Source organism: Pseudorasbora parva, chromosome 7 (assembly GCF_024679245.1).
Source record: "Pseudorasbora parva isolate DD20220531a chromosome 7, ASM2467924v1, whole genome shotgun sequence".
Classification (NCBI taxonomy): Eukaryota; Metazoa; Chordata; class Actinopteri; order Cypriniformes; family Gobionidae; genus Pseudorasbora; species Pseudorasbora parva.
In genome coordinates, this window is record NC_090178.1 from 13847984 (window position 1) to 13874303 (window position 26320).

The window sequence follows — 26320 nt, forward strand, 5'->3', positions numbered from 1 at the left end:
TTGGTTAAAAACAAGAAAGTGGCTGTAAAAACATTGAGTGGCTGGTAGATTTTGAAATCCACTAGCCACAGTGGCCGGTAGACAAAAAATTTAATTTCCAGTCCTGGTAAAAAAAAAAAAAAAAAAAAAAGCATGATGGAGCCATGTTCTCATTCTGTTTATGCCAAATTCTGACTCTACCATCTGAATGTCTCAACAGGAATTGAGATTCATCAGATCAGGCAACATTTTTCCAGTCTTCAACTGTCCAATTTTGGTGAGCTTGTGCAAATTATAGCCTCTTTTTCCTATTTGTAGTGGAGATGAGTGGTACCCGGTGGGGTCTTCTGGTCTTCAAGGTTGTGCGTGTTGTGGCTTCACAAATGCTTTGCTGCATACCTCAGTTGTAACGAGTGGTTATTTCAGTCAAAGTTGCTCTTCTATCAGCTTGAATCAGTCAGCCCATTCTCCTCTGACCTCTAGCATCAACAAGGCATTTTCGCCCACAGGACAGCTGCATACTGAATGTTTTTCCCTTTTCAAACTATTCTTTGTAAACCCCTAGAAATACTCAGACCGGCCCGTCTGGCACCAAAAACCATGCCACACTCATAATTGCCTAAATCACCTATTTTTCCCATTCTGACATTCAGTTTGGAGTTCAGGAGATTGTCTTGACCAGGAACACATCCCTAAATGCATTGAAGCAACTGCCATGTGATTGGTTGATTAGATAATTGCAATAATGAGAACTTGAACAGGTGTTCCTAATAATCCATTAGGTGAGTGTATATAGTTACATCATGTACTAAGACTGATGGAAAATGAAAAGGTGCAATTTTTTTTTCTGCCATGGGTGCAGTGCGCAATGATGTTAAGCAGCGCCCGAAAATAGTCCCCAGCTCAGCTGCTCTCTGTGCAAGCTGGAACTTGTCACGTTGGTTATGTAACTATGGGGATACGGTGATTAAGCTAAAGTCCCAAAAAGTCGGCTTGTTCCTTTAACGCTCATAACTAATGTAATGTGCTGATTTACCTTGTCATTCACATTTGTACAAATGTAACTTGAGGCCTTTAGATTTATGGGTGAAGAAAGCAAAGCTGATCCCTAAAGCATGTTTTAACATTAACATACTGTTACTGTCTACTGTTTCTGTATTAGTAAAGCAGCTTGTGTTAAAAATTGTGCAAAACGCCTACAAAAAAACAAAACAATGGACCTTTGACTCAGATCTCACACCAGTACAGGCCACATTGCAGTTTAATTTCCTTTTCTAACAATGGCTTGAAAAACAGTAAAATCGTCTGTCATGGACTGATTGTGCCAATGTTTTATTGATGAGCTACTGCACTTGCTAAATTTTCTCATTCAAAGTATTCAGCAGGGATGCAAACGGATGATGGGTAAAACATGTGAGAACATTGCAAAGGTTTTTTTGTTGTAAATTTTTAAAATGTTTACTTTTCATGCTTATTTCTAGACACTTAAGTATCTTTGCATCCGCCTGAAAACTAATTCTAGCAGGTAAGAGGTAAAACGTTTTTTGTGTTTTATGCAGGGAAAAACATTGCTTTATAAAACACAAAAAAGGATTCAATAGATATGGGAGCCGAAATACATAAACAAAACAAAAACAAGTCGACAACAACCAGAGGCCTGTCGCAGGAAGACAGCTGAACAAACTCTGAGTTTCAGAGTAGATTTAGAGTTGACAAATCCAGATAAATCCAACCTGGTTTAGATCAGGTTCAACCGTTTCTCAAAGCTTGGTAAACATTCTCTGTCAACTCAGGTTTTATCCAGAGTTAGCGATTAAGTCTGAAGCGCGTCCACCTGAAAGTGTGACACGTGCGGCAAACAGCCAATCACAGTGCCCGTTTGATTCACTTCTCTTCTGAAGATTGAGAGATCGTTTTGAAAATTACTATGAAATTAAATGTTTTTACCAGGCAGGAATAAACACTTAAGTTTGAGGAGGCAGATGAAAGAATATGACTATATCAATGCATGATGTAATGAATAATACAAGATTTGATCTGTGAACGCCTCACATGACCAGATAATCTGCGCCGAACATCGGAACCGATCGAGTCCTGGAAAAAAGAAAAAAATTCTCAGAGTCTCGGGAGGGGAAAATCTGGCATAAATCGGCCTAAAACTCCTGTAGTGTGAGCCAGGCATTAGCTGTGTAGTGTCAGTTACCATGGTGATGAACCTGATAAAAAACAATCCACCTTCTTGAGCCCGAAAAACGTACTCGGTTACTTTCGTAACCTCGGTTCCCTGAGAGAGAGGAACGAGTATTACGTATGGGAAAAACTCCTTTTCTCGAGAATGTGAAGCAAAACTTTTAATAAAGGTATCTATGTAAAGCGCAGTGAGCTGCACGGCCATAGCCCAGCGCGAGGAGCGCTCTGATTGGCCGGGCTGCGGCAACTGCAGGAACCTATGGTGAGGCGGCTGAGAGGAACGAACCAATGGGGGGCGTTCCAGAAGCCCGCCGAAAAAGGTGCTTATATTTGCATACAGGAGGCTATATAAGACCCTAATTCGCCATAGGTGTCAGGTTTTAAGATCGACTGAAGCGATACCTGAGAAGCATAAACACGGCACGGAACGTAATACTCGTTCCTCTCTCTCAGGGAACCGAGGTTACGAAAGTAACCGAGTACGTTCCCTTTCGAGAGAGGTTCCTCGTATTACGTATGGGAACACAATGTAAAGCGCCGTGTGTGCTGACTGACCCAGTATACCCAAAGCACATGTTATAAACCCCCGAGACACCGACAGAGGCGGCTTATAAGGGGAATGAAGAACCGGAAGAGTCGGTTCGTTTGAACAGCTGATCGGACATAGTCGGATCTTATGATGAAAGAATAGTGCTTAAGGACTAATGTGTACAGGCCAAAATGTAAGGCAATCTGTTTTCCAGGGTCAAGATAGAGCCTAGATGGAGAGAAGCCCTGCTTGTAGAGCTGGAACCTCCAACTTGTAGAATCTGATAAAAGTGGACGGAGAGGCCCAGCCTGCCGCCGCACAGATATCTTCCAAAGAAATGTCACACGACCAAGCCCAAGATGAGGCCATGCCTCTAGAGGAGTGGGCTTAAATGCCTGTAGGACAGGTTAGGTCCTGGACCTATATGCTAGTGGGACTGCATCCACTATCCAGTGTGAGAGACTGTTTCATGACAGCACAAACTTTAGTGCGGCCACCGAAGCAATGAAGAGCTGATCCGACTGCCTGAAGGGGGCGGAGCGCTCTAGATACAATCTCAATGCTCTGACTGGGCAGAATAGGTTTGCGTCTCATTCTCTCTGAGACGCGGGTTAAGCAGTGCAAAGACCTGCATACTGAAGGGGTTGATAGCACTTTCAGCATAAAACCATGCCTCGGTTTGAGCACAACCTTGAAGTTGCTGGACCCAAACTCAAGACAGGAAGGGCTCACGGAGAGTGCAGGTAAGCCACCCACTCGGTTAACCGAGGCCACAGCCAGCAGAAAAAGGTTTTGAGTGATATGTGCTTCAAGCTCGTGTTCTGAAGTGGTTAGGAGGGGGAACCCTTCACGGCCTCCAAAACCATGGCGAGGTCCCAAATAGGGACCGAGGTAGGGGCAAAGCGGGCTGAATCTCCTGGCCCCTTTAAGAAAACACACAATAAGATCACTTTTCCCTAGTGAATGTGCCGCGATCGGAGCGTGGCTAGCTGCTATGGCGGAGACACACACCCCGAGTATGGAGGGGGGACGACCCGCATCCATTAGCTCTTGGAGAAAGCGAGCGGTTCCGCCAGTTCGCATGAGTGTGCGTCGATGTTTCGCGTAGCACATTGGTTAGAAAACCACTGACCACTTCAAAGCAGAGCTGCCAGATAGCAGGGGCTCTAGCTTCCGAAATAGTGTTCATAACTTGTCAGAGAGGTTCCCGGATACCGTTGATGGGCCATACGTGGAGGGCCCACAGCTCGGGATTGGGATGCCAGACCTTCCCTTTCATTGGCAGAATAGGCATGGGGCTGTGTCTGACAGCTGAAACAGTATGGAGAACCATGTGCGGTTCTTCCAAAGTGGGGCTATTAAAAAGCACAGGCTGCAGCTGGATCGCGATCGGAGGGAACATATAGAGGGAGTCTGGGCCAACATGGGCCAGGGCATCCCTGCGTTTGCAGAAAAAATATTGGGCAGCGTGTGCTGTGCGAGCTGAATTGTTTGCGGGTAAAGGGACCATCCCCCTGGGGACATGGGTCCTCTGGATAACATGTCCGGACCCTGATTCAGAATACCTGGCACGTAAGCCGCCCTTAGGGAGCTCAGATTGTGCTCTGCCCATAAAAGGAGATGCTTAGCCATGCAGTGAACAGAGTCTGATCTCGGCTGCCCTAGCGATTTTATGTACATTATCAAGACGTGGTGGTTCTTATGCCGTAAGTCTTGAGTCTATGACAATGACTGTACTGATAAGCCTGCCCCTCGAAGGCGAATCTCAAGAATGGCCTGTAGTGGGGGTGGGGGGTTATCGTAACGTGAAGTATGCGTTTTTCAGATCTATTGAGAAAACCCAATCCCCGGGGCGAATGTGCGCGAGGATTTGTTTCACCGTCAGCACCTTGAAACGAGCGTGTCATAAGTGCTTTGTTCAGATGCCTGGAAAATGGGCCTGAGACCGCCACCCATTTTCGGCATGAGGAATTAGCGACAGTAAAAACCTGACTCGCTAGCGTCGGGTGTACTGTTTTCGCCGCTCTCTCCTTTAACAGTCTCAATGCCTCAGCGAGAAGCACGTGACTGACACTGCTTCTTACAGAGGGCTCGACCACGGCTTGAATCGCGGGGTCTGCGAGCAAAACTGTAGCGAGAACCTCGTTTTATATGTTCAACACCCAATATTATATACCAGGAATGGCCTGCCAGGCCTGGGCTCGTAAAGCCAGGGGTTGAATTAGATTCGGGGGCTGGCCGCTTAGTAATAGGGGCCTGTTAGCCGGGTTGCTTGTGCTGTAACACTGCTTGTAACACTGTGGGGATAGTGTTAGTTTTGGCGGTGCAGGCTTTGCAGTGGGCGCACGCCTCACATTTATATTGTGTGTGCGAGAGTGAACTTTGTGAAAAGTGCTTGGGTGCAGGAGTGCAGACTGTAAAGTGGGCACATTTCCTACATAGAAAGCTCTTTTGTGTGTAGTGTAAACAATGTGCAGTGGCGCACAACCTACGTAGAACACCCACGGTGCAAACCAGTGAGCAAATCCACAGGGGTAAACGCACACAGCATTAGTGTGCAGACGAGCGTGTTTAACACAGGCTAGTTGACTGCAATATTTCATCTCCAGTCACTTAACTTAAGGGAACTGGGAGAATGTAAGGAAGTGCGGGTGGTATGTGAGCCATTCCACAATGCCGTTATGCTCTAGTCTAGACTGAAAGCGCGCATGCAGACAAGCGTGTTTGACCACAGGCTAGTTGACTGCAATAAGGCTAGTTGACTTTATATGGTGTAATCCGGCCGCGGCGGGATTTATTTGTGATTTTGTGAGGCTGAATTAACAGTGCTTATGTAGGGGTGCACACTGTGTAGTGGACACTTTGTCTACAGTGTAAAAACCTTTCCAGCCGCCTGAATAAAGGGGACTGGAAGTGATAGAGTGAAAAAAGGGCTTAGCTTGGCAGCCATTTTCCGACGCCCTTATGCTCTGACAGTGAGCGCGTGCTATGACGTAAGCCGCGCTCTAGTCAGCAACGCGCTGTGGAAGGGGCGCGCGCTATCATGACAAGGCAGCCATTACAACTTCCTTGGCAGTAAGCGCGCGCTGCAGCAACATTGTTCTTGACATACCCAACAGCCCGAGCTCGCTCGTCTAACTTACTCTAGTATTCTCTGTCCGCAGCGCTTCAGCACGGCGGCGGTAGAATGAGCACGGCGAGAGCTTCGGCTCGAGTTTGTTTATTCACTCTAGTATTCTCTGTCCGCGGCGACAGCGCGACTGAACGAGAATTGGAAGCGTGAGGAAAAACTCTGTCCGCGGCGCTTCTAGCACGGCGAGAGCTTCGGCTCGAGTTAGTTTATTCACTCTAGTATTCTCTGTCCGCGGCGATAGAGCGACAGGACGAGAGAAATTGGAAGCGTGAGGTAAAACTCTGTCCGCGGCGCTTCTAGCACGGCGAGAGCTTCGGCTCGAGTTTGTTTATTCACTCTAGTATTCTCTGTCCGCGGCGATAGAGCGACAGGACGAGAGAATTGGAAGCGTGAGGTAAAACTCTGTCCGCGGCGCTTCTAGCACGGCGAGAGCTTCGGCTCGAGTTTGTTTATTCACTCTAGTATTCTCTGTCCGCGGCGATATCGCGACTGAACTAGAGAAGAGGAAGACTGAGGAAAAACTCCGTCTGTCCGCGGCGCCTCCTCAGCGCGACGGTATAGTGACGAGAGCTTCGGCTCGAGTTCGCCTATTCACTCTAGTATTCTCTGTCCGCGGCTGTAGCGCGATGGAATGAGAGAAGAGTGGGAACAACTCTGTGGCAGCGGCGGAAGAAGAGCCGCGGCGGCGGCAGAGTGAAGAGAGCTTCGGCTTGAGTGTGCTCATGTCCTCTAACATTCTCTCTTTCCGCGGCGCTATTCAGCGCGACGGGACGAGAGCAGAGGGAGAGTGAGAAGAGCTCCGTCTTTCCGCGGCGCTTAACGACCCGGCGGAACGAGAGAGTCCTCGAGTAGAACAAGCCTGTAAGCTCTAGAAGTGGCGTTGCAGCGGCAACACACACAAACACATATAACACTCAACATAGACACAGTTTAAAGGATATATAACGCCGGATGGCATAGCTGGAACGGCAGAGAAGGCGGAGAGGGAGTCCGTCGTCCTCAGCTGCAGGTTCCGCTGGTGCCTTTTCAACGGCGGTGCTTCTTCCGGAGACCAGCGAAGGTATCGCTGAAGGAGATAAAATCTGACACCTATGGCGAATTAGGGTCTTATATAGCCTCCTGTATGCAAATATAAGCACCTTTTTCGGCGGGCTTCTGGAACGCCCCCCATTGGTTCGTTCCTCTCAGCCGCCTCACCATAGGTTCCTGCAGTTGCCGCAGCCCGGCCAATCAGAGCGCTCCTCGCGCTGGGCTATGGCCGTGCAGCTCACTGCGCTTTACATAGATACCTTTATTAAAAGTTTTGCTTCACATTCTCGAGAAAAGGAGTTTTTCCCATACGTAATACGAGGAACCTCTCTCGAAAGGGAACCAGAGTTTGCTCAAACTAATCTTCAGCTTACCTGGGTAGCAACTGAAACCAGTTTTGTGCAACAGGCCACTGATAAAATGTACGTTGGAAATCGTCTTAGATTCATTAAAACTGAAAACCCCACTGGTTACAAATGCATCAATATCGGATACTTTGTACAGCGCTGGACCCGCCTCGTAACCCTATTTCTTTAATGTCACTTCACAAAACGAGCCTGAACAGAGGGACAGAATTTATTTTTTACAATTTTATTGAATTGATACAGTATACAAAATAACTGAAATCGATACCACAGATTATTTAGATAAAAAATAGGCTATATCCTGGGAAGTTTGATACACAAGGTTGCAGAGCAGACTCATTTCAAGGCAGTTAGTTTTTAAAAAGCTTATTTGCAGTTATCACACTAAAATATTTTTGTTGTTGTTGCTGCAATTTTTATATTATTTGACCATTTTTATTTTATTTTATTTATTATAATTGAAAGAAAAAAAGTCTGATTGAGCCCCAAGTTAAAATGACCAACTTTACAGGAGAAAAAAGGTTTAAAGCCTGATATAAAAGTATTTTTGGTCTGTACAGATAATTTTGCCCTTTATGACAACTGTGAGAAGGGTGTTTTTGTATTCATTTTTATACCTGTTAAAATTATATTAAGCCTTAAAGTTCTGTGTAATTAAGGGCAGGGTCACTTGAGTGACAGGTGGATCACCACTATGATCGAGCTAGGTGGGCGTTGTTTCAGCAACAGGCACCTCAGCTCCATCCACATCACGCCTCTATACCCATTTCTTTTATCTGGGAGTGACGCGCTGCCAAGATGGTGACCGCTGACTTTAGTCTTCAAAAATGCTCTTCAGAAAACTACGGGTGATGTCACGGACACTTCTTCAAAAAAATGTTTTAACAGTCCATGCATTTAATACATGTATTGCTTTTTTCAATTATTTTTTGTGGCAACAATTCAATATATGGATCTAAAAAATAATTGAAACCTTTCTGTAGTTCATTCATTGAAGTGAAATATTAGCTTGAACCCTCTATAAAACATTATTGACATTATAACAGGAATCTTGTTGTTTAACCTTCCAGTACTTTCTCCGTTCCTGTTTGTGACTTCAATGCATAAAGAAAAACGTTTCACCTCTCAGCTACCTCACTTCCTCTCACTGCCAGTCCCGGTTTCCTGAAAGCTGCATTCATTTTTCCATAGTGACTCTCAAAGAAGAAAAACAAAAAAAATCCCCCTCCCACTATTTCCTCATTAAAATTAATAGGGAATCACAAAAGTAAATCACAGCAGGTTTTTAATATAACCCTTTATTTCCTTAAATATCATAGAAAAGACATGCATGTAGTATATATGCGCGCTGTTTGAAAACTCAGGTCGTTCAAGTGTGGCCTTGTATAAATATTTGCACATAGGAGTATTAAATGAAAGCACATTCAATGGGCCACTTTATAGGCAGCAGCAGCTGAATATTAGAGAACATTTCCCTACCTTATTCCAGAATAAAACCAAATCCGATCATATATGTAACAAGTATAAACTGAACAACCGGACTCCTAACAGCAATATTTTGCATTTAAAGTTTGAATATTGCTGCATGTGCACTGATAACATTCACAATTAAATGCTCAAGTACGGTGTATTTTACAGAACATATAAAGACAAATTCAATACCATTTTACAAAAAAGACTAAACCTGGTCACTTAGATTAAAAACAGACAGTAGTTTGAAGATTTTAAACCATTTGTGAATAATAGTTTCAGATAACATGCTTATAGTAATGAGATTCTGTTACCATTTAGTGCAAATATTAAAATAGAAGAACCTTTTTAATTGAATATTTACCCTAATTTAGGTATGCTCACCACAAGTCATAATTTGTATTAAAATATTTAGCAGGGTTGTGTACGTTTAACGTTTGACGTTTAAATCTCAAAGCTTTTACGAAGGGTGTATTGTGTCGTTTTGTACAGTCTGGGAAAACACAGCACGTTTGTTTGTTTTTGTGTAACAGTTTAAATGCAATGACGTAAAGCAGGCTTTCATGTTGTTCACGGATCTCTCCTGACCCACCTTGTGGCTTGACACAGCTGTGTCTCTCTGAAGGACAACACTGTCTTTGTGTATTTCATCAAAGAGTTGTCTGGTGGGAAGCAGTTTTTCTGTCATCAGGGCATTTGCCCCTAAAGCTCGACCTTTAACCTCAGCCAGCTGTGTGAAGTCTGTACAGTATGTACACCTCTGCTGTCTTCCATCAGACACCTTCACCTGTTCATCTGCTCATCATACCTACAGAACAAAACAAATCACTTCCATCACTTTCACAAATAATATTTTATTTAGTTAAGACAAAGACTTTAAAATAAAGAATTAAGTGTATGGATTTATGTAAATTATTTAGAGAGAAAAAGTGACTGGGGGCTTAAAAATTGGTATCCATTTTTTAGTTTATTTGATACAATAAATAAATGTATTGTTAAAATGTATTTAAAAAATAAACATTTAATTATATTATTAATGTAAATTACTTAGAGAGAAATGATCAGATGTGATAGGGAAAGAATAATTTTGTTGTTCATGTATTTTAAAACAATAATTAAATAATATTAATAAAAACATTTTATAATGAATCAATACACTTAAATGTAATATTTACATTTATTCATAAAATGTATTAATCAACATAATTAGTAGGTATTTTCAAAACATTTTATGAATAGCCTACATTTAAATGAAATAATTACATTTATTTCTAAAATGTTTTCATTAAACTATAAATAAATATTTATTTTATGAATACATTTTATGAATACATTTAAATGTAATCATTACATAAAATGTATTCATTAAAAATGATCAATAAATGTTAATTTTATTAATATATTTATCAATAAAATCAATTATGTATTGTTTTAAATGGGGGGGGTGAAAGTGTTGTTCGAGTCAAATTTCATGACCCTTTTCCTCCTCCTTTCTCTTTTTTTGTTGTTGTTAATCATTTTAATGTAAATTATTTAGAGATAAATAATTTCTCTCTAAATAATTTACATTAAATTGATGAATAAATATGTTAGTGAAATGAACACATATGATTGACCAAAGGTAGCCTGACGTGGTCATACTCAATTCTAGTCAGAATCTGAGTCTGAAACTGCTCCATTGGGCTGTGATTATGGGGCGTGTTTCAACTGATCCAGGAAAGACATCAATTGGACAGACCTACAACCAATCAGAGCAACGAAGCGACGCATAATGTTAGTTGTCAAATGTCAACAGAACTCAACTGCTCTGTGTTGCCAAGTCTGCTTTTTTTTCCATGGGTTGTTTTCCATTTCCGCGGGTTGAATCGACTACAATGTGATATATAGACCCAGGAATGCCCATTTTAGCAGGCAACCTTGCCAAAATTACACACATTTTACCCCTCACATGCCATTTTCCCCCGGAGAACCCCCCAAGAAGCTATTGTTTTGGGATAGTAGTTGGCGGGTTTTGTTGTAAACACTTGGCAACCCTGTCTGCACGAATGCTGGAATACATGATCTTTGCCGGTTTTGTAAAAAAAGAATTTAAGGATACACAGTTACTTACCAACATAATCATTTTAGAGAGAAATAGTGAAGGTGAATGTATATACGAACAAGTTCTCTGTTGAGGATTAGAACAAATTCAATCCAAAGCGCCTTTCATGACGTAAATTAATACGTTACTGTTTATTATCTGTCTGTCATCGTCTAAAGCCCCCTGACAACAATTTCATTAGTCCGAACAGTTTCTGTCCGGGCATAATTACTCCTCTATGGATCAAGTCCAGACCTAACTGCCCAAACTCAAATGTTGTGGGTGGGGCTTAGTTCGGCTTGCATCCAGGCTAGACCAAAGGAGGAATATGGTCAGGAATTTAGTTGAAAAATGTATATATATTTTTTTTTTTAAAACCGCAAATCAATTTTTTGAAATAATAATTGTATAAAATATTTAAAAATGGTGGCAACACTTTACAAGAACATTATTTACTTGTTAACATTATTTAAAGCATTAAATAACAATGGGAAATATAGCATTTACTGATCCTTTTTAGTATATTTTTTAATATAAAATATAGTTGTTTATTGTTTGATCATGTTGTTCACAGTGCATTATTAAATCAAATATATTTGTTAACATTAGTTAATGCCATTAATGATTGAGGTAAAAGTATTGTTCATTGTTACCTCATGTTAACTAATGCATGGTTAACAAATGAAACCTTACTGTAAAGTGTTATCAAATTTATTTATATATATTTGTATTCAGCTGTCAAATAATAGCAGTGTACTAATGTGGTTTGATGTGGACACTCACTCTCTGATGCAGTCTGGGATTTGCAGCTGGTCCACAGGAACAAACTCTGCCAGTTCCTGCAAGCTGTGGATGAAGCGCATCTTCCTGCTAAATTTATCACTGCAAGAGAAAGGAAAACGGCTCAGAGTCAGAATGAGTGTGTTTTATATATTAATATGGAACATCTAATAAAGATTTATGACATCTCTGCTTGCTGAACAAATGATCACCCATGCTCACCTGATGAATGGTTTGATGACGGTGATTAGTGCTCTAACGTACCAGGCCGGGTGAACCACGAAAAGCCCTTTCAAGTCTTTCCTTAACCTGCAGAGGAAAAGAAAAGAAATGGAAGAAAATATATTTAAAACCTTAATCAGAAAAGCAAAGAAAAATACTTTGTTATTACCACATAAAACTATTTTGTTTCCAATATCTGCTTTGGTTCTCGCACTAGAGCAGCTGGTGAAATTCCCTGGATTCATGCAGAACATGACGACACCAGGGAGCAGTCACTGACCGGAGCTAGCACCAACACCACCCGGACCCGTGTGAAACCATGAGAGGCAGGGCGTTGAATCATGGGACACAGGCAGGCAGAAACTTGGACTCGACAATTTGTTATTCCACTGGTTTCCTAGCCCAAAAATCACCCACAGATATAACCAGTTTCACTTGTTTTGTTTCATACACGTTATTTAAGTGTTAGGGCTTGTGAGGCTCAAAGACTTTATTCTGATCTACATAATAGACTGTCAGACTGTTTTATCACTCATCTTTGATCATTTATGTTTTATAACTCATCTTTGATCACAAAAAACTACATATTTAAATGTTTTGTTCCTTGAATTCCTCTTCATGCTTTAAAATAGCTTAAATGTAACTGCTACATAGACATAAACAACACTAAAAACTTGATTCTCACCACAGGGGGGTCTTTATTAAAGCTGCAGTCCGTAACTTTTTGCGCTCTAGCAGTTAATAAACAGAACTGCATGCGTCTTGCGGAAGAAGATTGCAGCCGGAGCTACTTCTCTCTGTTTATGTCTATGGCGGATCACGCAGGGACTGTGCTCCTCCGCAGCGGTACCTACCAGTCTGGCCTGAAATAGTCCCAATATAAACACTTATTATAAATGTACCATAATGATTCAGGGTAAGACAAAAACACGGTTTAGAAAATGGATTCATGTTGTACATTCTCATTATATAATTTTTGTAAATCTTGAACACAACAAAAGTTACGGACAGCAGCATGAAAATGAAAATTTAAATGAAATTAATTCTACTATTTAAAGGTGCCTTCTGTAGTATTTTTGCAGTAAAATATCCAGAAACCACTAGGCCAGTGGTATACATTTTGTTCAGTTAAGTTCTTACAATACCCCAAATGTTTCCAACTATTTGTAAATTGTGAGAGAATTGCTATTTTAACCAAGGAACCGGGACATCTGAGGGAGTCGCCTGTCAATTGCGTCATATCTGCGTTACCCTCGGTTAGGTTTCCGGTTTTATTTGGCAGAAGCACTTTACTCTTAGCAGTGTGAAAAAGTGTCACAGCAGCCACTGACCGAACACACAGAGTAATGGCATAACATCATTTTAAACACACTTAAATGTATCTAATATGATGAGCAGAGCTTCGTTACCTCATACTCATGACCGGAAAAGGGGAAATAGCGCCTCGCGAGTCTCGTCATAATAAACGTCCCGTTGCTCACGAGCCGTGCTCAGCTCCACAACATTCGGTCCTGCTATGTTTCATAATACAGTAACGTTAATAACCGCACCCATGAACATGACTTCTGCCAGAGTCCTATCCAGATTCTTTCCCTCCGGCTGTGAGGTGAAGACCACAAGATGTCCAAAGATGCTGAGCTCAAATTTAGCTCAAAATTACAGCTCTAATTACTCACAACTAAATACAGTTTCTAAATTTAAATGCATTATTTTTTTATATTTTATTATGAATATATAAAGAAAGTATTTAAGTGAAAATTGACGAAGTATTTTATACTTTTGTAAATATTTGGTTGGCCCTTCAATCCAAGGTGCATTTTATGCTTCAGTGGAAGCAAGAATATCTGACTTTTTGTACATCTTGACCTTATTGATACATATTTTTTGCTTTAAATAAAAAATACTAATTTCAATTAGAATTTGATTGTCAGATGCCTCAGAATGTTATACCCCACTGTATGTCTTCATGAAAAGGTCAGTGTTTGACCTGAAACTGTAAATAGGGTAGTTAAAATCCCAGAACGGTATCTCAGGGGTTTCCCTTTAGATTCAGTGGTATTTACATGGACTTCTATCAGTTGTTTTCCTCATTGATTCTGTGAGTCATGTTCGACTGTGTTTATTTATGTTATTTTCTGTTGCTGTCTGTACAGTCAGCAGCGTGAGTGATCTCAGAGGAAACTTCATGCGATGAAGCAATGGAGCCAGTAGGAATGACAAATCGGGCTTTCAAGAGCATCCCACACTCCTTATTTCCTCATTTCCCAAATTGATCTCACATGATAAGTCATAGAAACGACCGTGAATTACCAGAGCACATGATAAAACATTTATTAGAATGACCCTCACCTTGGATACAACTATGAAATGGTTATGATAAAATATAGAGAACTTAAACATGAATTTAATATGGTATTTTTCCGACTTGTCAATAATCACAAAACAAAGCCTTTTAGGATCTTGACCTGATCCTAATCACCCTGGCGAGTTTATTTTGGGATAATGACTGGGTGATTAAAGTACACAGTGATTTTTTAAAAATAACATTTGTGTGACGTCCATTGAGAATAGCCACACTGGCCTCGGAGAGCCGACACGTTATAAACCTTAAGAAACTAATCCTCAATGACGTGTGCAATCTAAAAATGTCTAAATATAGAAACAACAAGAAAAAACATGACAGCTGAGAACAGGTCAAAGGTTATCTTGGGAATGTCTGGAAGAACTCTGATAACATGGCCCTGTGTGTACGAGTCCACAGCATTCCTATCATATTTCATATGAGGGGCATTAAGAAAATGAGAGCAGAGGTAGGATCTCATGTTCAACAGGAACTAAACTAAAGGAAGGCCATCACAGTCAGCGCTAAGACACAGACGCCCTCTTCTGGAACTGATGGAAATTTACACTGTAGTTTCAGTAGTGGCTTTTAAAAATACAGGAAAATACAGGAATATTGTTATATATTATTACAATTTAAAATAACAGTTTTTTTAGTCTTCAGTGTCACACGATTCTTCAGAAATCATTATAATATGCTGATTTGGTGCTAGAGAAACATCAAATTAATGTTGAAAACAATTGTGCTGTTTAATATTTTTGTGAATGTATAAAACATGAATAATGTTACCAAAGATTTCAGTGATATTAATGTGTATAATAACCCACTTAAAAAAAATTCTCTCTTCTGGGAAAACAAACCAAAAATATCGATTATCATCTGTTCAAGGGAGTATACATATTTGTGTCCAATAAAATGATCTTTATGTGCCCTCCCTCAATACCACCTGCCACCAGTTAGCAATATCAAGTCACTTTTCCAGGCTGTCTCTCAAACTAAAGTCTCCTGACTATCTGTCCTGTCACAACTTCCTGTTTCAGATCTTATGTCAACATAAAAAAAGAACAATTCACTCATCAAACAGTCCATTGAGTCTTTAAAACCTATATTAAATAAAAATGAATATCTTGATCAGAAAAAAAAGGTTTGATTTCGTAATCATTATCAAAATTTTAGGCCAAGTTTCACAGACAGGGCTTGGACAGGGCCACATTTAGGCCTTAGTTCAGTTAGGGCATTTAAGTAGCTTTTAGAAACATGCCTTAGAAAAACACATTACTGGTGTGCATTTTGAGGCAAACCAATGGCATTGACATATTTTGAGATGTGTCAGTTGCTTTAAATTAAACCAAATCAAACATGCATTATAGTCTGGGACTAGCTTAAGCCTTGTCTGTATGCACTAATGTTCTTCACCAGTCTTTTTTTTTAGCCACAGGGCTATAAAATAGTATAAACCAATAATATCACTAACAGAAATGGTAACTAGATGCATAAAATCAAGTCCCTCTTTTATGAGACTATCACTTAATATGATGAACAGATTGAAGGTAGGCTTCTATTCACATATATTCTTTGATCAGCAAACATAAACAGAAGTTCAACCGAACCGACTTGATGTGTGAAAACAAATCTCAGTGGTTCTTGAGGAAGCTCAAACGTGCTTGTGACGCGAACTTCACTGGTTCTCACATGTCACACAAAGATGCTTGAACTTCTCTTTTTCATAACTCGTGTGCATTGATGAATTTGTGAATAAAAGCCTCAATTCAGTCTGTTCATCAAATAAAGCGATTGAGTCTAAATTCATATGGATTAGTTTTACAATCTAATTAAGAACTTTTTGAAGTGCCATAGTAGTTGCTTAGCTGTTAATGGAGGGACAGGAAGCTTTTGCACACTATATTGCCAAAAAATTTGCGACGTTTGCCTTTACATGCACATGAACTTTAATGTCACCCTATTCTTAATCTGTAAGGTTTAATATGGAGGTGGCCATGGAGTTGTATTTATGGGAATTTTTGACCATTCTTCTAGAAGCACATTTTTTAGGTCAGGCACTGATGTTGGATGAGAAGGCCTGGCTTGCTCTGCTCTAATTCATCCCAAAGGTGTTTTATCGGGCTAAGGTCAGGACTCTTTAAAGGGATAGTTCACCCAAAAAATTTAAATTAGCCCATGATTTACTTACCCTCAAGTCATTCTAGGTGTATATGACATTCTTTTTTCAGACGAATAAAATCTGAGTTATATTAAAAAAGTCCTGGCTAATCCAAGCTTTATAATGGCAATTGTTGCTCTGTTTTTGAAGTCCATAAAAGCGCATCTGTCCATCAAATAACTGCTCCACACTTCTGAAGTGAATCGAAGTGTTTGTGTAAGAAAAATATCCATATTTAAAACTTTATAAAGTAAAGTTTCGGCCGATCGCCTTCCGTATTAAATTTATCGAAAAAGATGTGAAAGTCCCTCTGCAGTTTAAAATGTTTATGCTACCAGTTACACTGGTCAGACGTAGCATAAGTATTTTGAATTGTGAGAGGCACTTTCAACACTTTTTCACTGAACGTGATCGGCTAGAACTTTACTTTATAAAGTTTTAAATATGGATATTTTTCTTACAGAAATGCATTGATACACTTCTGAAGGCCTATATTAACCCCCCAAAGCCATGTGGAGATGACAGACAGATGCACTTTTATAGACTTCAAAAATCAAAAACAGAGCAACAATTATTGCATTTATAAAGCTTGGATTAGCCAGAACTTTTTATATGTAACTCTTATTGCATTTGTCTGAAAGAAGAATGTAATATACACCTAGGATGACTTGAGGGTGAGTAGATCATGGGCTGATTTTAATTTTTGGGTAAACTATCCCTTTAAGCGTAAAATTGTTAAACGATGATAAATCATAGTAACTACTAGTATGGCTCACCTTCTGTCAATGGACATGTAGCACTGCCGCAGCCACTTAATGCCAGGCATCTTATTGCGAGGGGCCATTCCACACAGATACACCAATATGTAATTCTCAGACACCATCAAGTCCAGCGTGCCAATAATGTACCTAAAGCCAGATAAATCATTACATGGGCATTTTCCCAGAATAAACATTTACGTTTCAAAAAATGATGATTGCTTAAGGAGAATACAGAGAATTCACACCAAATCATCAGGTTTTACCTGAATAGATTGTCCATCACATACTCATAGTGTTCTGTTGTATTTTCTGGTAGATAGCAGGCGGTAAACATGATGATGGCTGTTGATCCGTCCCCATAATACCCTATAAAAGTAGGTTGATTTAGTTCAGAATTATTCATTAAATAATGTTCATCTTATACCACAAAAGCTCACCTCCGTGGGAGAGAACTTGGAGATACGGCTCCAGAACGCTCATGTTGACTTGGTAGTCTTGGCCGCCAATATGGAATCGTCTCCATCGCCGCCCATTGCCGTCCACCTGATCCAAGTCTAAGTGCCCCATCTCTGCGTGCTCTAGTAAACTGGCTTTTCTGATCGCTGCTTTACCCATCCTAGGAAGATCATCTGCAATGACCACAGTACTAATGGTAAACCAGTGCTCTCTGAAGATTGCCCTGTCCCATACTTTAGCATGTGATCCCAAACAAAAAGTAAAAAAACTAATCTTGTTTAAAAAGTAAACAACACAACCCTAATGAGCATCAAAATAACGGAATACCTTCCCACTCCAAGTCGTGCATGCTATCTGGGAAGTTGCAAGACTCGCTGTCTGAGGGGGTCTCTAAGGCCTCTAGGTTAATGTCCATCTCTAGGTCATCATCAGCAGATGGTGAAAGGGCGGAAGCGTCAAACTCGTCTGATTTCATGCTCCGGTCCATAGAGGTTTTGTCCAGTGTTAAACTAAGCGCCGGTGCCACTAGCCGCTTCTTCCGCACAGTATTACCTGTCAGGGCCAGGCTGGTCGGTGGGACTAGTGGAAGGAAAGAAAAAGAGCAAAAAGAGCAGTCAGCATTACAATGGCAAATACTATATATACAAAGTACTGTGCAAACGTTTTCACAGTGCTACGCAAACTTTTGAACAGTAGTGTGTATAAATACAAGACCAAATGATATAAGATACATATATTTAGTTTAGTAACTAAATAGAGAAATTAAGTTACCAGGCCTGTTTCCCTCAGCTCCAGGGCTTTCGTGCTCCTCGTCAGGACTGTGTGTGTCCTCAGGAAGGGGCCTACAAAGATTGTATTATTTAATCCCATTTGCACTCAAGATGAACATAGATAAAGTACATGAACCTGTGCAGATTACCTGGGAAACTCCTCATCCTGCCATTCCTCCCTGAGCTCCATGTCGGGGATGAAGGCCGATGTCTTGCCACTTTCCAAATGCCTGCATGAATAAATTGAAAATGTAAAGGAAGACACCGGGGCTTCTTTTTCCATTCGTTACAATTTTATTATGTATTAACCATTCAATTCTAAGCAACTTACTCCTCATTTTGTCAAGTTAAAATTCCAAGTTTGTTTGCTTTAATTACAGAACACGTCAGCACAAGAAAGTTTTCCATATGCAGCCACTTGGAAATTTGTCTAACTGAATTCCTGCAGTGAATGACAGAGACTGATTTAATCGTTGAAGTTTTATAAATACATCTATTTGCACCTCATGAAATAATATCATGAAAACAAAAAAATTCAACATCAAATGTGTCTCTTCCAATTCTCTTTATTTAAAAATATAGCTTATATAAATTTCTGAAGCTATATAGTTTAAAAATATTTTTATAATTTTTATAATAATTTTTAAATCAATATATTTAGATTTCGCTGCTGCTTTGCTACTCAATGCAAAAAACGTTGCCTTTTAACAACATCCAGCATATTATTAATAATATAATAATAATAATAATAATATCGTATTGTTTTGTTGGAACAATCAAATCTGCACTCTTTTTGTCCTATATCTTTGACTTACACTGACATATGATTATTGTCAATGAAACGCATCTGTTTTAAAGGGGTGGTTGATTATTATTTCACTTTTTAAACTTTATTTATTGTTTAATGTTGCTGTTTGTTCAAAGAATTGTGCGCACATCCAACAAACTTTTTGCAGGTGCTAGATTAAATGAAGAATAAAACTCAAAGTCAACAAGAATCTGCATACTGCCACTGCTGCTCCCAAAGATTTATTTAAAAAGAAACAACGTTTCGACCTAAAGGGTCTTCATCAGGCAAACAACAAATGCAAAAACGTACAATTTATATCAGTGTGAACCATCACACCTGCCCTCATTAGTGAACTACCGGTAATTACCCAGTCAGCGGTAGTTTGCAGATTCTTTAATTTTGCTGTTTGAGCAGAAACAACATTAGCAAAGTTATGATGCTCAAAGTTCAATGCAAAGGGAACTATTTGTGACCCTGTCTGTGAAAACCCTCCTAAAGTCATTTTTTTGTGATTCACTGTTTTATACATAAAATCATCCTACATAATGTAAAGAACATTCAGTTAAAATATAACCTTGATATCTCTAATATTAACTGAGTATGGCTATGTTAAAGATTTGCTGAATTTCGGGCTCAGAAAATCATGTTTTTGAGAAATTACAATGTAAACACAAGCTTATTTTTAAAACTGCAACACATTTGATGCATAATTATCCTGAATATGAGCCATATATCACATTAAAGCTGAGATTCTCCCATTTTCAGTGATATGATACATTTATGGGAAAATTCTTAAAGGTTTGTAAAACAAGCCTATCTATTATGATGCGTATGTCCAAAAAGCACAAAAACATTCAAACGAATTGGGGGTACAAGAGCTTGATTGTAGCAACAATTACCAAGTCAATTAATTGAAATTATTTGTATAAATTTATTAATAAAATTAAATATCCATGGAAAAAGTCATTAATATATAAATTAATTAATATATTACATTTCAGTAGAAAATCTCTAACTTAAATTATTTTACTGGGCTACTATGTAACATTAACTACAGTACTGGAGTTAAAAAAAAAAAAAAGAGGGATAGTTCACCCAAAAATGATAATTCTGTCATTATTTATTTATCTTCATGTTGTTCCAAACCTGCACTTTCTTCAAAAAACCCGGTTATATCATTATTTGGGGTAATTCCACTGATATTAATATCGGAAAGCTGTTTAAGCAATCAGCTATTTTCTGTTCCCGCTCGCGTTTAAGTGCTGCCATGCCAAATAGCCTAGATAACTTAATTCATTAATCCAGTGTTTCCCAACCTTTTTTCAGTCATGGCGCCCTTTGAAAATGTTCAAAATTTTGTGGCATCGCCTCGCATACGTTACGCTAGACGTTACACTACACACTAGAGGTGTAACGGTACAGATTGCTCAGGATTCGGTTTGTATCACGGTTTTAGGTTCACGGTTTCTGTATGGTTCGGTATTTGCTATGTTCATGGAAAAAAGGACTACTGTCAAATAAAATCAAATAAAATAAGAACAAATAACTTAAATACAAGCAGCAGCACAAATAATTACCATTGAGCAAAGATTTCATGTAGGTCTAACATTTGTTTTTAGGTAAATAAATTGAATAAAGTAATCAAATAAAAAATGACTGCATATTTAACTGTTTAAATTAAAAATTAATCCTTATTAAACTTACAAAAGCTATTCAATCAAGAGCAGTGAGTGATTCCGTATCTTCTTTGACATTAAACAGACAGCAGTAAAGGCTACTGCTCCTTTAAGACACAGGGGTATCGCTTTCTCGACTGTATGTTCACTTAGGCATATTCAGACTATGTCTGCTTGGATACTCATCAAGATGGACATGTTGACATCGGCTACTTCTTGAGTTTGTCCGTTCAAGCGCAAGACTTGAAAGAGAACTCAATAGTTGCGCGCTGGGAGACGTGCATGTGCGCGCTTTCGGATGACCGCACTGAGACAAATCTTCTCACATCGCAATCGCACGTGAGTTCTCAATCGCGTCTTCTGGCTCTACACCCGTATTCATATTCGAAGATACGGCAGCACTCACATGCATTGAACAAAGTTTACTGAAAGACCGTTTTGCCCACTTCTTTTATTATTATCGCTGTTGTAATGTATCACAGAGGAGCCAGCACGTGTATCCATTGACAGAAACATACATAATGCATTATTTTCAAGTTACAACCCATATTAAAGATGCGTGATCAGATGTGAGATGAACCCAGTGCAAGTGCGTACTGAAACCTTTTACGTGGCACCCCACGCACCCCGGTTGGGAACACTGCATTAATCTGACGCACCACCATCCACAACATGTTTTATATAGACACATAGCAGGCCTAATATGACTTTAAATTAAGATGGTTATTATTGGCACAATGTTGAGCTGCAAAACAAAGAAGAAAATAATAAAATATTGGCGATGACACGAAGATATCTCCACAGACATCTGAACCCTGCTTAAGTCGCGATGACCTGATTGCCACTTGTGCCGATTGATATTAATGTCTTTCTCTTCCTAATGGTAAAAAAGAAGTTACTGAACCGAATAACATTCAAATCAGCTGGTCTTGTTGTGATGAAAACCCCCTGAGATGATTAAAATCTACGTTTAGGGAGCCCGCATCTGGGGTTTTTTGGTGCAAAAGTATAAAGTGGTGTCAATAAAATCACTCATTTCAGTATTTATAATGTTATGAGTATTGTATCTCAAATCCCTTGGTATAATTTATCATTTAGCCTACAGCAATAAACACAAATTACCTATTTTCGTAATTTTTATGGCTATGGCACTTTTGCGACTTTAGCCGGGGTTTCACAGACGGGGTCACATTTTCTTTTAAAGAAATTGCTTTTTAAGGACTACAACAAATGGCTGATGGGGGCTACACAAGATTCCTCCCAGGTTAGTGACATCAATAACCCTGAAATTTACATAAACCCTGCCCTGGGAACACACAACAAAGGGGTGAGATTATCATGACAGAATAGGATAATCAATGACTTGATAATGGATTCCACGTCAGCTACATAAATTCATCAACCAACCATTCAGGACAATCTTGTTGCATTCTACATGTTGTCACTTCTTCTTGAGTCTCTCCATCATTCTACCACTTACTTTGAATATAAAAAGGCTGAACAGTTTCATTGCCTGTCTGCATGAGGTTATCAGAGCTGCTGACTGGAGTTCTTCAAGCTCTGCCCCATGAGCAGAAGCTCGTTTGCATTTAAAAGGACACATAAAAACGGCACGTTTTTGCTCATCCTTAAAAAAGTGACAATTTTAACATGCTATAAAAATAATAATAGCTGTGGGGTATTTAAAATACCGTATTTTGAGCTTAAAGTTCACATACATCCGAGACTTATTTAGTTAAAATGGACAATCAAGCACTTTAAAGAGATAGTTCATTCAAAAATGTTGTCATAATTTACTCACCCTCAAGTTGTTCCAAACCCGTAAGAATTTCATTCTTCAGTCGAACACAAAAGAATATATTTTGAGGAATATGGGAAATCAAACAGTTGACGGGTACCACTGACGTCCATAGTATGGAGAAAGAAAAAACTATGGAAGTCCATGCATGGGGCCCATTACCATTTGGTTACTTTTTCAAATATATTATTTCGTGTTCGTGTTCAGCAAAATAATGACATTCTTACAAGTTTGGAACTCCTTGGGGGTGTTTTTTTTTTATTTAATCCTAAGAGCAGAATTGGTGAGGAAATTGTCCAGACACATTTTTTAGACAGACCGATAGATTTAAAATTGTAAGTTAACTTTAAATCGTGATAAAGAATACAGCCCGTAGTAACAGGGCTGTAGCCTACTCTTAAAACCTCGCTAACGCCCATCAGCGATAGACATATGTAAATAATGACAATGTAAACATGCTAAACTCACCTTTTCAACAACGTAGATGCGTGTCAAAAACAAATCGCTTCTTCATTTAAAACAACAACAACAACAACCTTGTTCTGCCTGAGAACATTACAAGTTCTCTATAGGTAAAGGGACGTATTATAGGATACTGATGTAAAACTTCGCTATGTATTATCTTTCCCCTGCAACGACAAGGGCGATTCTCTCCCTCACTAAAGCAAGCACCTTCATGCAAGACACAGAATTCAGCCAATCAGCGCGCGTCACACATGATGACGCAGCCTCCGCACCTGTATAAACGCCCCGCCCACAACAACAATGTGTCAGACCAAGGCATCATTCCTGTGGAAATTTTAGATCTCTGACTATCATAGTCCAATAGGTAAAAAACAAACAAAAACAAAACCCGACAACAATAGTTTTTGCTCATAAATAAATAGGACTAAATCAAATCCAATTAAAAGCTTGTGGCTTGGGATAAAACTTTACCTGTTGTTGCCATTTGTTTATTATGCTGTCAGCCTAGTTGTTGTTTTTAAAGTAACAAAAGTCATCCAAATAGTCCTCTTTTTATTTTTTTTCCTAGTTAGGAGCTTGTGGCTGTTTTTCTTTTTAAACCACCTTGTAGTATCAAGTCTTTATCTACTGAACTTAATGCTAGATTTTTCAATATTTAAAATAAAAATAATTTAGAATAAATAATACAGTGTTATTTCGAGATATCCATGGAAATCCTTGTATTGGAAAGTAATATACACAAGTGTATATATAAAAAAAAAAAAATATATATATATATATATATATATATATATATATATATATAATACACACTCGTTTTTTCGATTACTACATACTATCCAAATACTATACTGAAAATAGCAGTAACATGTCAAATATAAACTGAAATATAAAACTTATTTCTGTTTTTACCTCAAGCGTATGTCTTGACGTCAAAACACATGATAATTACACGTGGCACAAATGACCAGAAAATCTTGTTTTCAGCTGATTCCAGACAGGTAATGAACCGGTGTGCTCCTGTTGTCAGCAACATAAGAGCTTCTGCCGTCATTACTAAACCTGTTTCTGATGTGTAGCCAGTAACACCAAATTCATTCAGATCTTGATGATATTGCTGTCGCTTATCAAACCTTTAACCTTTGTACATACACTATCGTCCAGCAAGATTGCTCAGAGATTATACATTAGGACAATGTATGGCAACTGTGGAAGACATGCCTCCAGTGTGAAGCATGACAGTGTATAGCCTACTGTTTCAGCAACTGTTCTTGATGTAACTCTTACAAAATGCAGTAAAGTAATCACCTGTTGTGAAAACCTTTGCCCCAGCTTCTAAGATGGTTCTGTCTCTCATTCTGTAACTAACTGTATTAAGGATACAGGCATTATTAGATTTAGTCATGTCATACAAACACTGAGGGTTATGACACCAAGGTTCATGCATTCTCTTCTTGTCCGGACATGAACATGGAATTCGATGTGGAAATTAACCAGTCAAAAGACCTATTCCGTGAATCACAGTAGCATTATTGCATGAAAGCTTTCCTATCGTCTCAATTTTACACTCTAAAAATGACATTAAAGAGTTCTTTAAGTGGTGCTTGTGGAAATCAAACTAAGTTTTTTTTTGTTGTTGAAGTTTTTCCATTTCCATTTTTATTTGTAACTCATAGCTGCAGCGATACACTTGTTATTGTGTCTAATGTAAATGGCAGAAAATCTGATGATCTGTCAGATGACAGGATATGAGAGGTGATCTCTTTGTGTGGTTGTTTGGTCTTAAATATTAGTCAAGAAGTTTGGCAAAAGTGCCGGAAATCAGTTCAACTGCAACTTCCTTTTTCTAAAATCCTCTTTCTAAATAAACAGATACCAAAGTTGTACAAGGATTTCTTTCGTGTCCCATTTCACAGCGCAACAGAACAACCAACAAGTCATAAATTCGTCACTGGATTATACATGTGCTTATGACCACCTCTGGTACTTGTTTTGATTTTATAACCTGTTTGACCATATAACTGAAACCTCTGAAAATTAAAATATATTATGTACAAATGCATTACTTTATCAATGTTACTTCGGTATTTATTAACAGATTCAACAACAATTTTGACTTACCCATTTTGCAGGGATCCTTCCTTCTGGTCTGAGTAAGTCCCCATGTCTGAAGTCTTTAAAGATTAGAAATGCATTCAGTGAACTCAGTTGATGACCATGACCTGAGGTGGTTCTTCAGCTTCGCCACAATGGCAGCCAGTTTCAGTGACTGTATCTTGTGTCTTGTGTTAGGGAACTCACCCAGACTGTCAGTACAGGTTTTTCAACATTTCTGACTTCTGCTGACTGAATGGTCTTGTCTCCCATTGGTTCAGCTGCTTTGAGCACTTCTGCTCCCCCACAGGGAAGGCTGGGAAGGTGGAGGAAGAGGCCAGAAAAAAGGCACAACTTCATGGTCCTAATACCCTAAAAGTTACAGGCCTCTCCAAAAAGACAACAAACTACATCTCTTTTGATTATTATATTCTGTTAGGTATACACTACTAAAAAACAACAGCAAAAAAAAAAAAAAAAAAACACTTATAATGATGTTTAAATTACAAAAACAATATTTTAAATGCTGTTCTTTAGAAATGTCTATTTATCAAATAAGCCTGAAAAATGATCACGGTTTCCATAAAAATATTAAGCAGCACAACGGCTTTCGATAATAAGAAACGTTATTCTGAACAATCATGTGACATTGAAGACTGCTGAAAACGTCTCAGGTTACGTATGTAACCATGGTTCCCTGAGAGGGAACGAGACGCTGCGTCGAAACGCTAGGGGACGCCTCTGCGTGCCACGTCATGAAGCACTTGTGTAATCAGTCCAATAGCGGGACGATACGTCACGGGCGGGTGACGTCATCGACCAGGAAGCTATAAAGCATGCCCGGACCAAACAGTCACTAGCTTCTGAAAAAGTCGAACAAGTCGATCACAGGCATGCCGGGAGTATGGCATCTCGACGCAGCGTCTCGTTCCCTCTCAGGGAACCATGGTTACATACGTAACCTGAGACGTTCCCTATCTCGAGGGAACTTCGAGCTGCGTCGAAACGCTAGGGGACCTCAATACCCACGTCGCCAGAGTCCCAAATGTCTGTTTGTGTGATTTAACCCAGAAACACCCGGGACCCCGGAGTAGAGGCTACGTCCAGATTGTAAAACCTCACAAATGTATGCGGAGAGGACCACCCAGCCGCATCACAAACCTCTGACAGTGAAACTCCCGAAATAAGAGCCATAGAGGCAGCCATACTCCTAGTAGAGTGGGCGCGGACC

General features: G+C 39.4%; 2 protein-coding genes across 3 annotated transcripts in view; one reads left to right on the forward strand and one right to left on the reverse strand.

Annotated features, from left to right (window-relative positions):
• Positions 1–12370, forward strand: part of cdc42se1 (CDC42 small effector 1) — a 28514-nt gene extending 16144 nt beyond the window's left edge. Inside the window, exons 6-7 of the mRNA XM_067448238.1 lie at positions 200–256; positions 11995–12370. The gene's annotated coding sequence lies outside the window, so the exon portion shown is untranslated. The remainder of the gene's footprint in view (positions 1–199; positions 257–11994) is intronic.
• bnipl (BCL2 interacting protein like) lies at positions 8499–25389 on the reverse strand. Of its 2 annotated transcripts, none has more exons than XM_067448236.1 (10): positions 25117–25389; positions 18416–18496; positions 18268–18338; positions 17824–18075; positions 17478–17669; positions 17304–17406; positions 17056–17187; positions 11778–11864; positions 11559–11657; positions 8499–9503 (listed from the first exon to the last, which is right to left on the reverse strand). In XM_067448236.1, the coding sequence occupies exons 1-10, from the start codon at positions 25158–25160 to the stop codon at positions 9479–9481; spliced, it is 1086 nt and encodes a 361-aa protein (XP_067304337.1). In that variant the 5' UTR covers positions 25161–25389; the 3' UTR covers positions 8499–9478. The 2 variants fall into 2 exon arrangements, with proteins under 2 accessions (XP_067304337.1, XP_067304338.1); XM_067448237.1 differs by lacking the exon at positions 25117–25389 and adding an exon at positions 22999–23600 and having other exon boundaries at positions 8500–9503.
• Between the last annotated feature and the right edge of the window lie 931 nt (positions 25390–26320).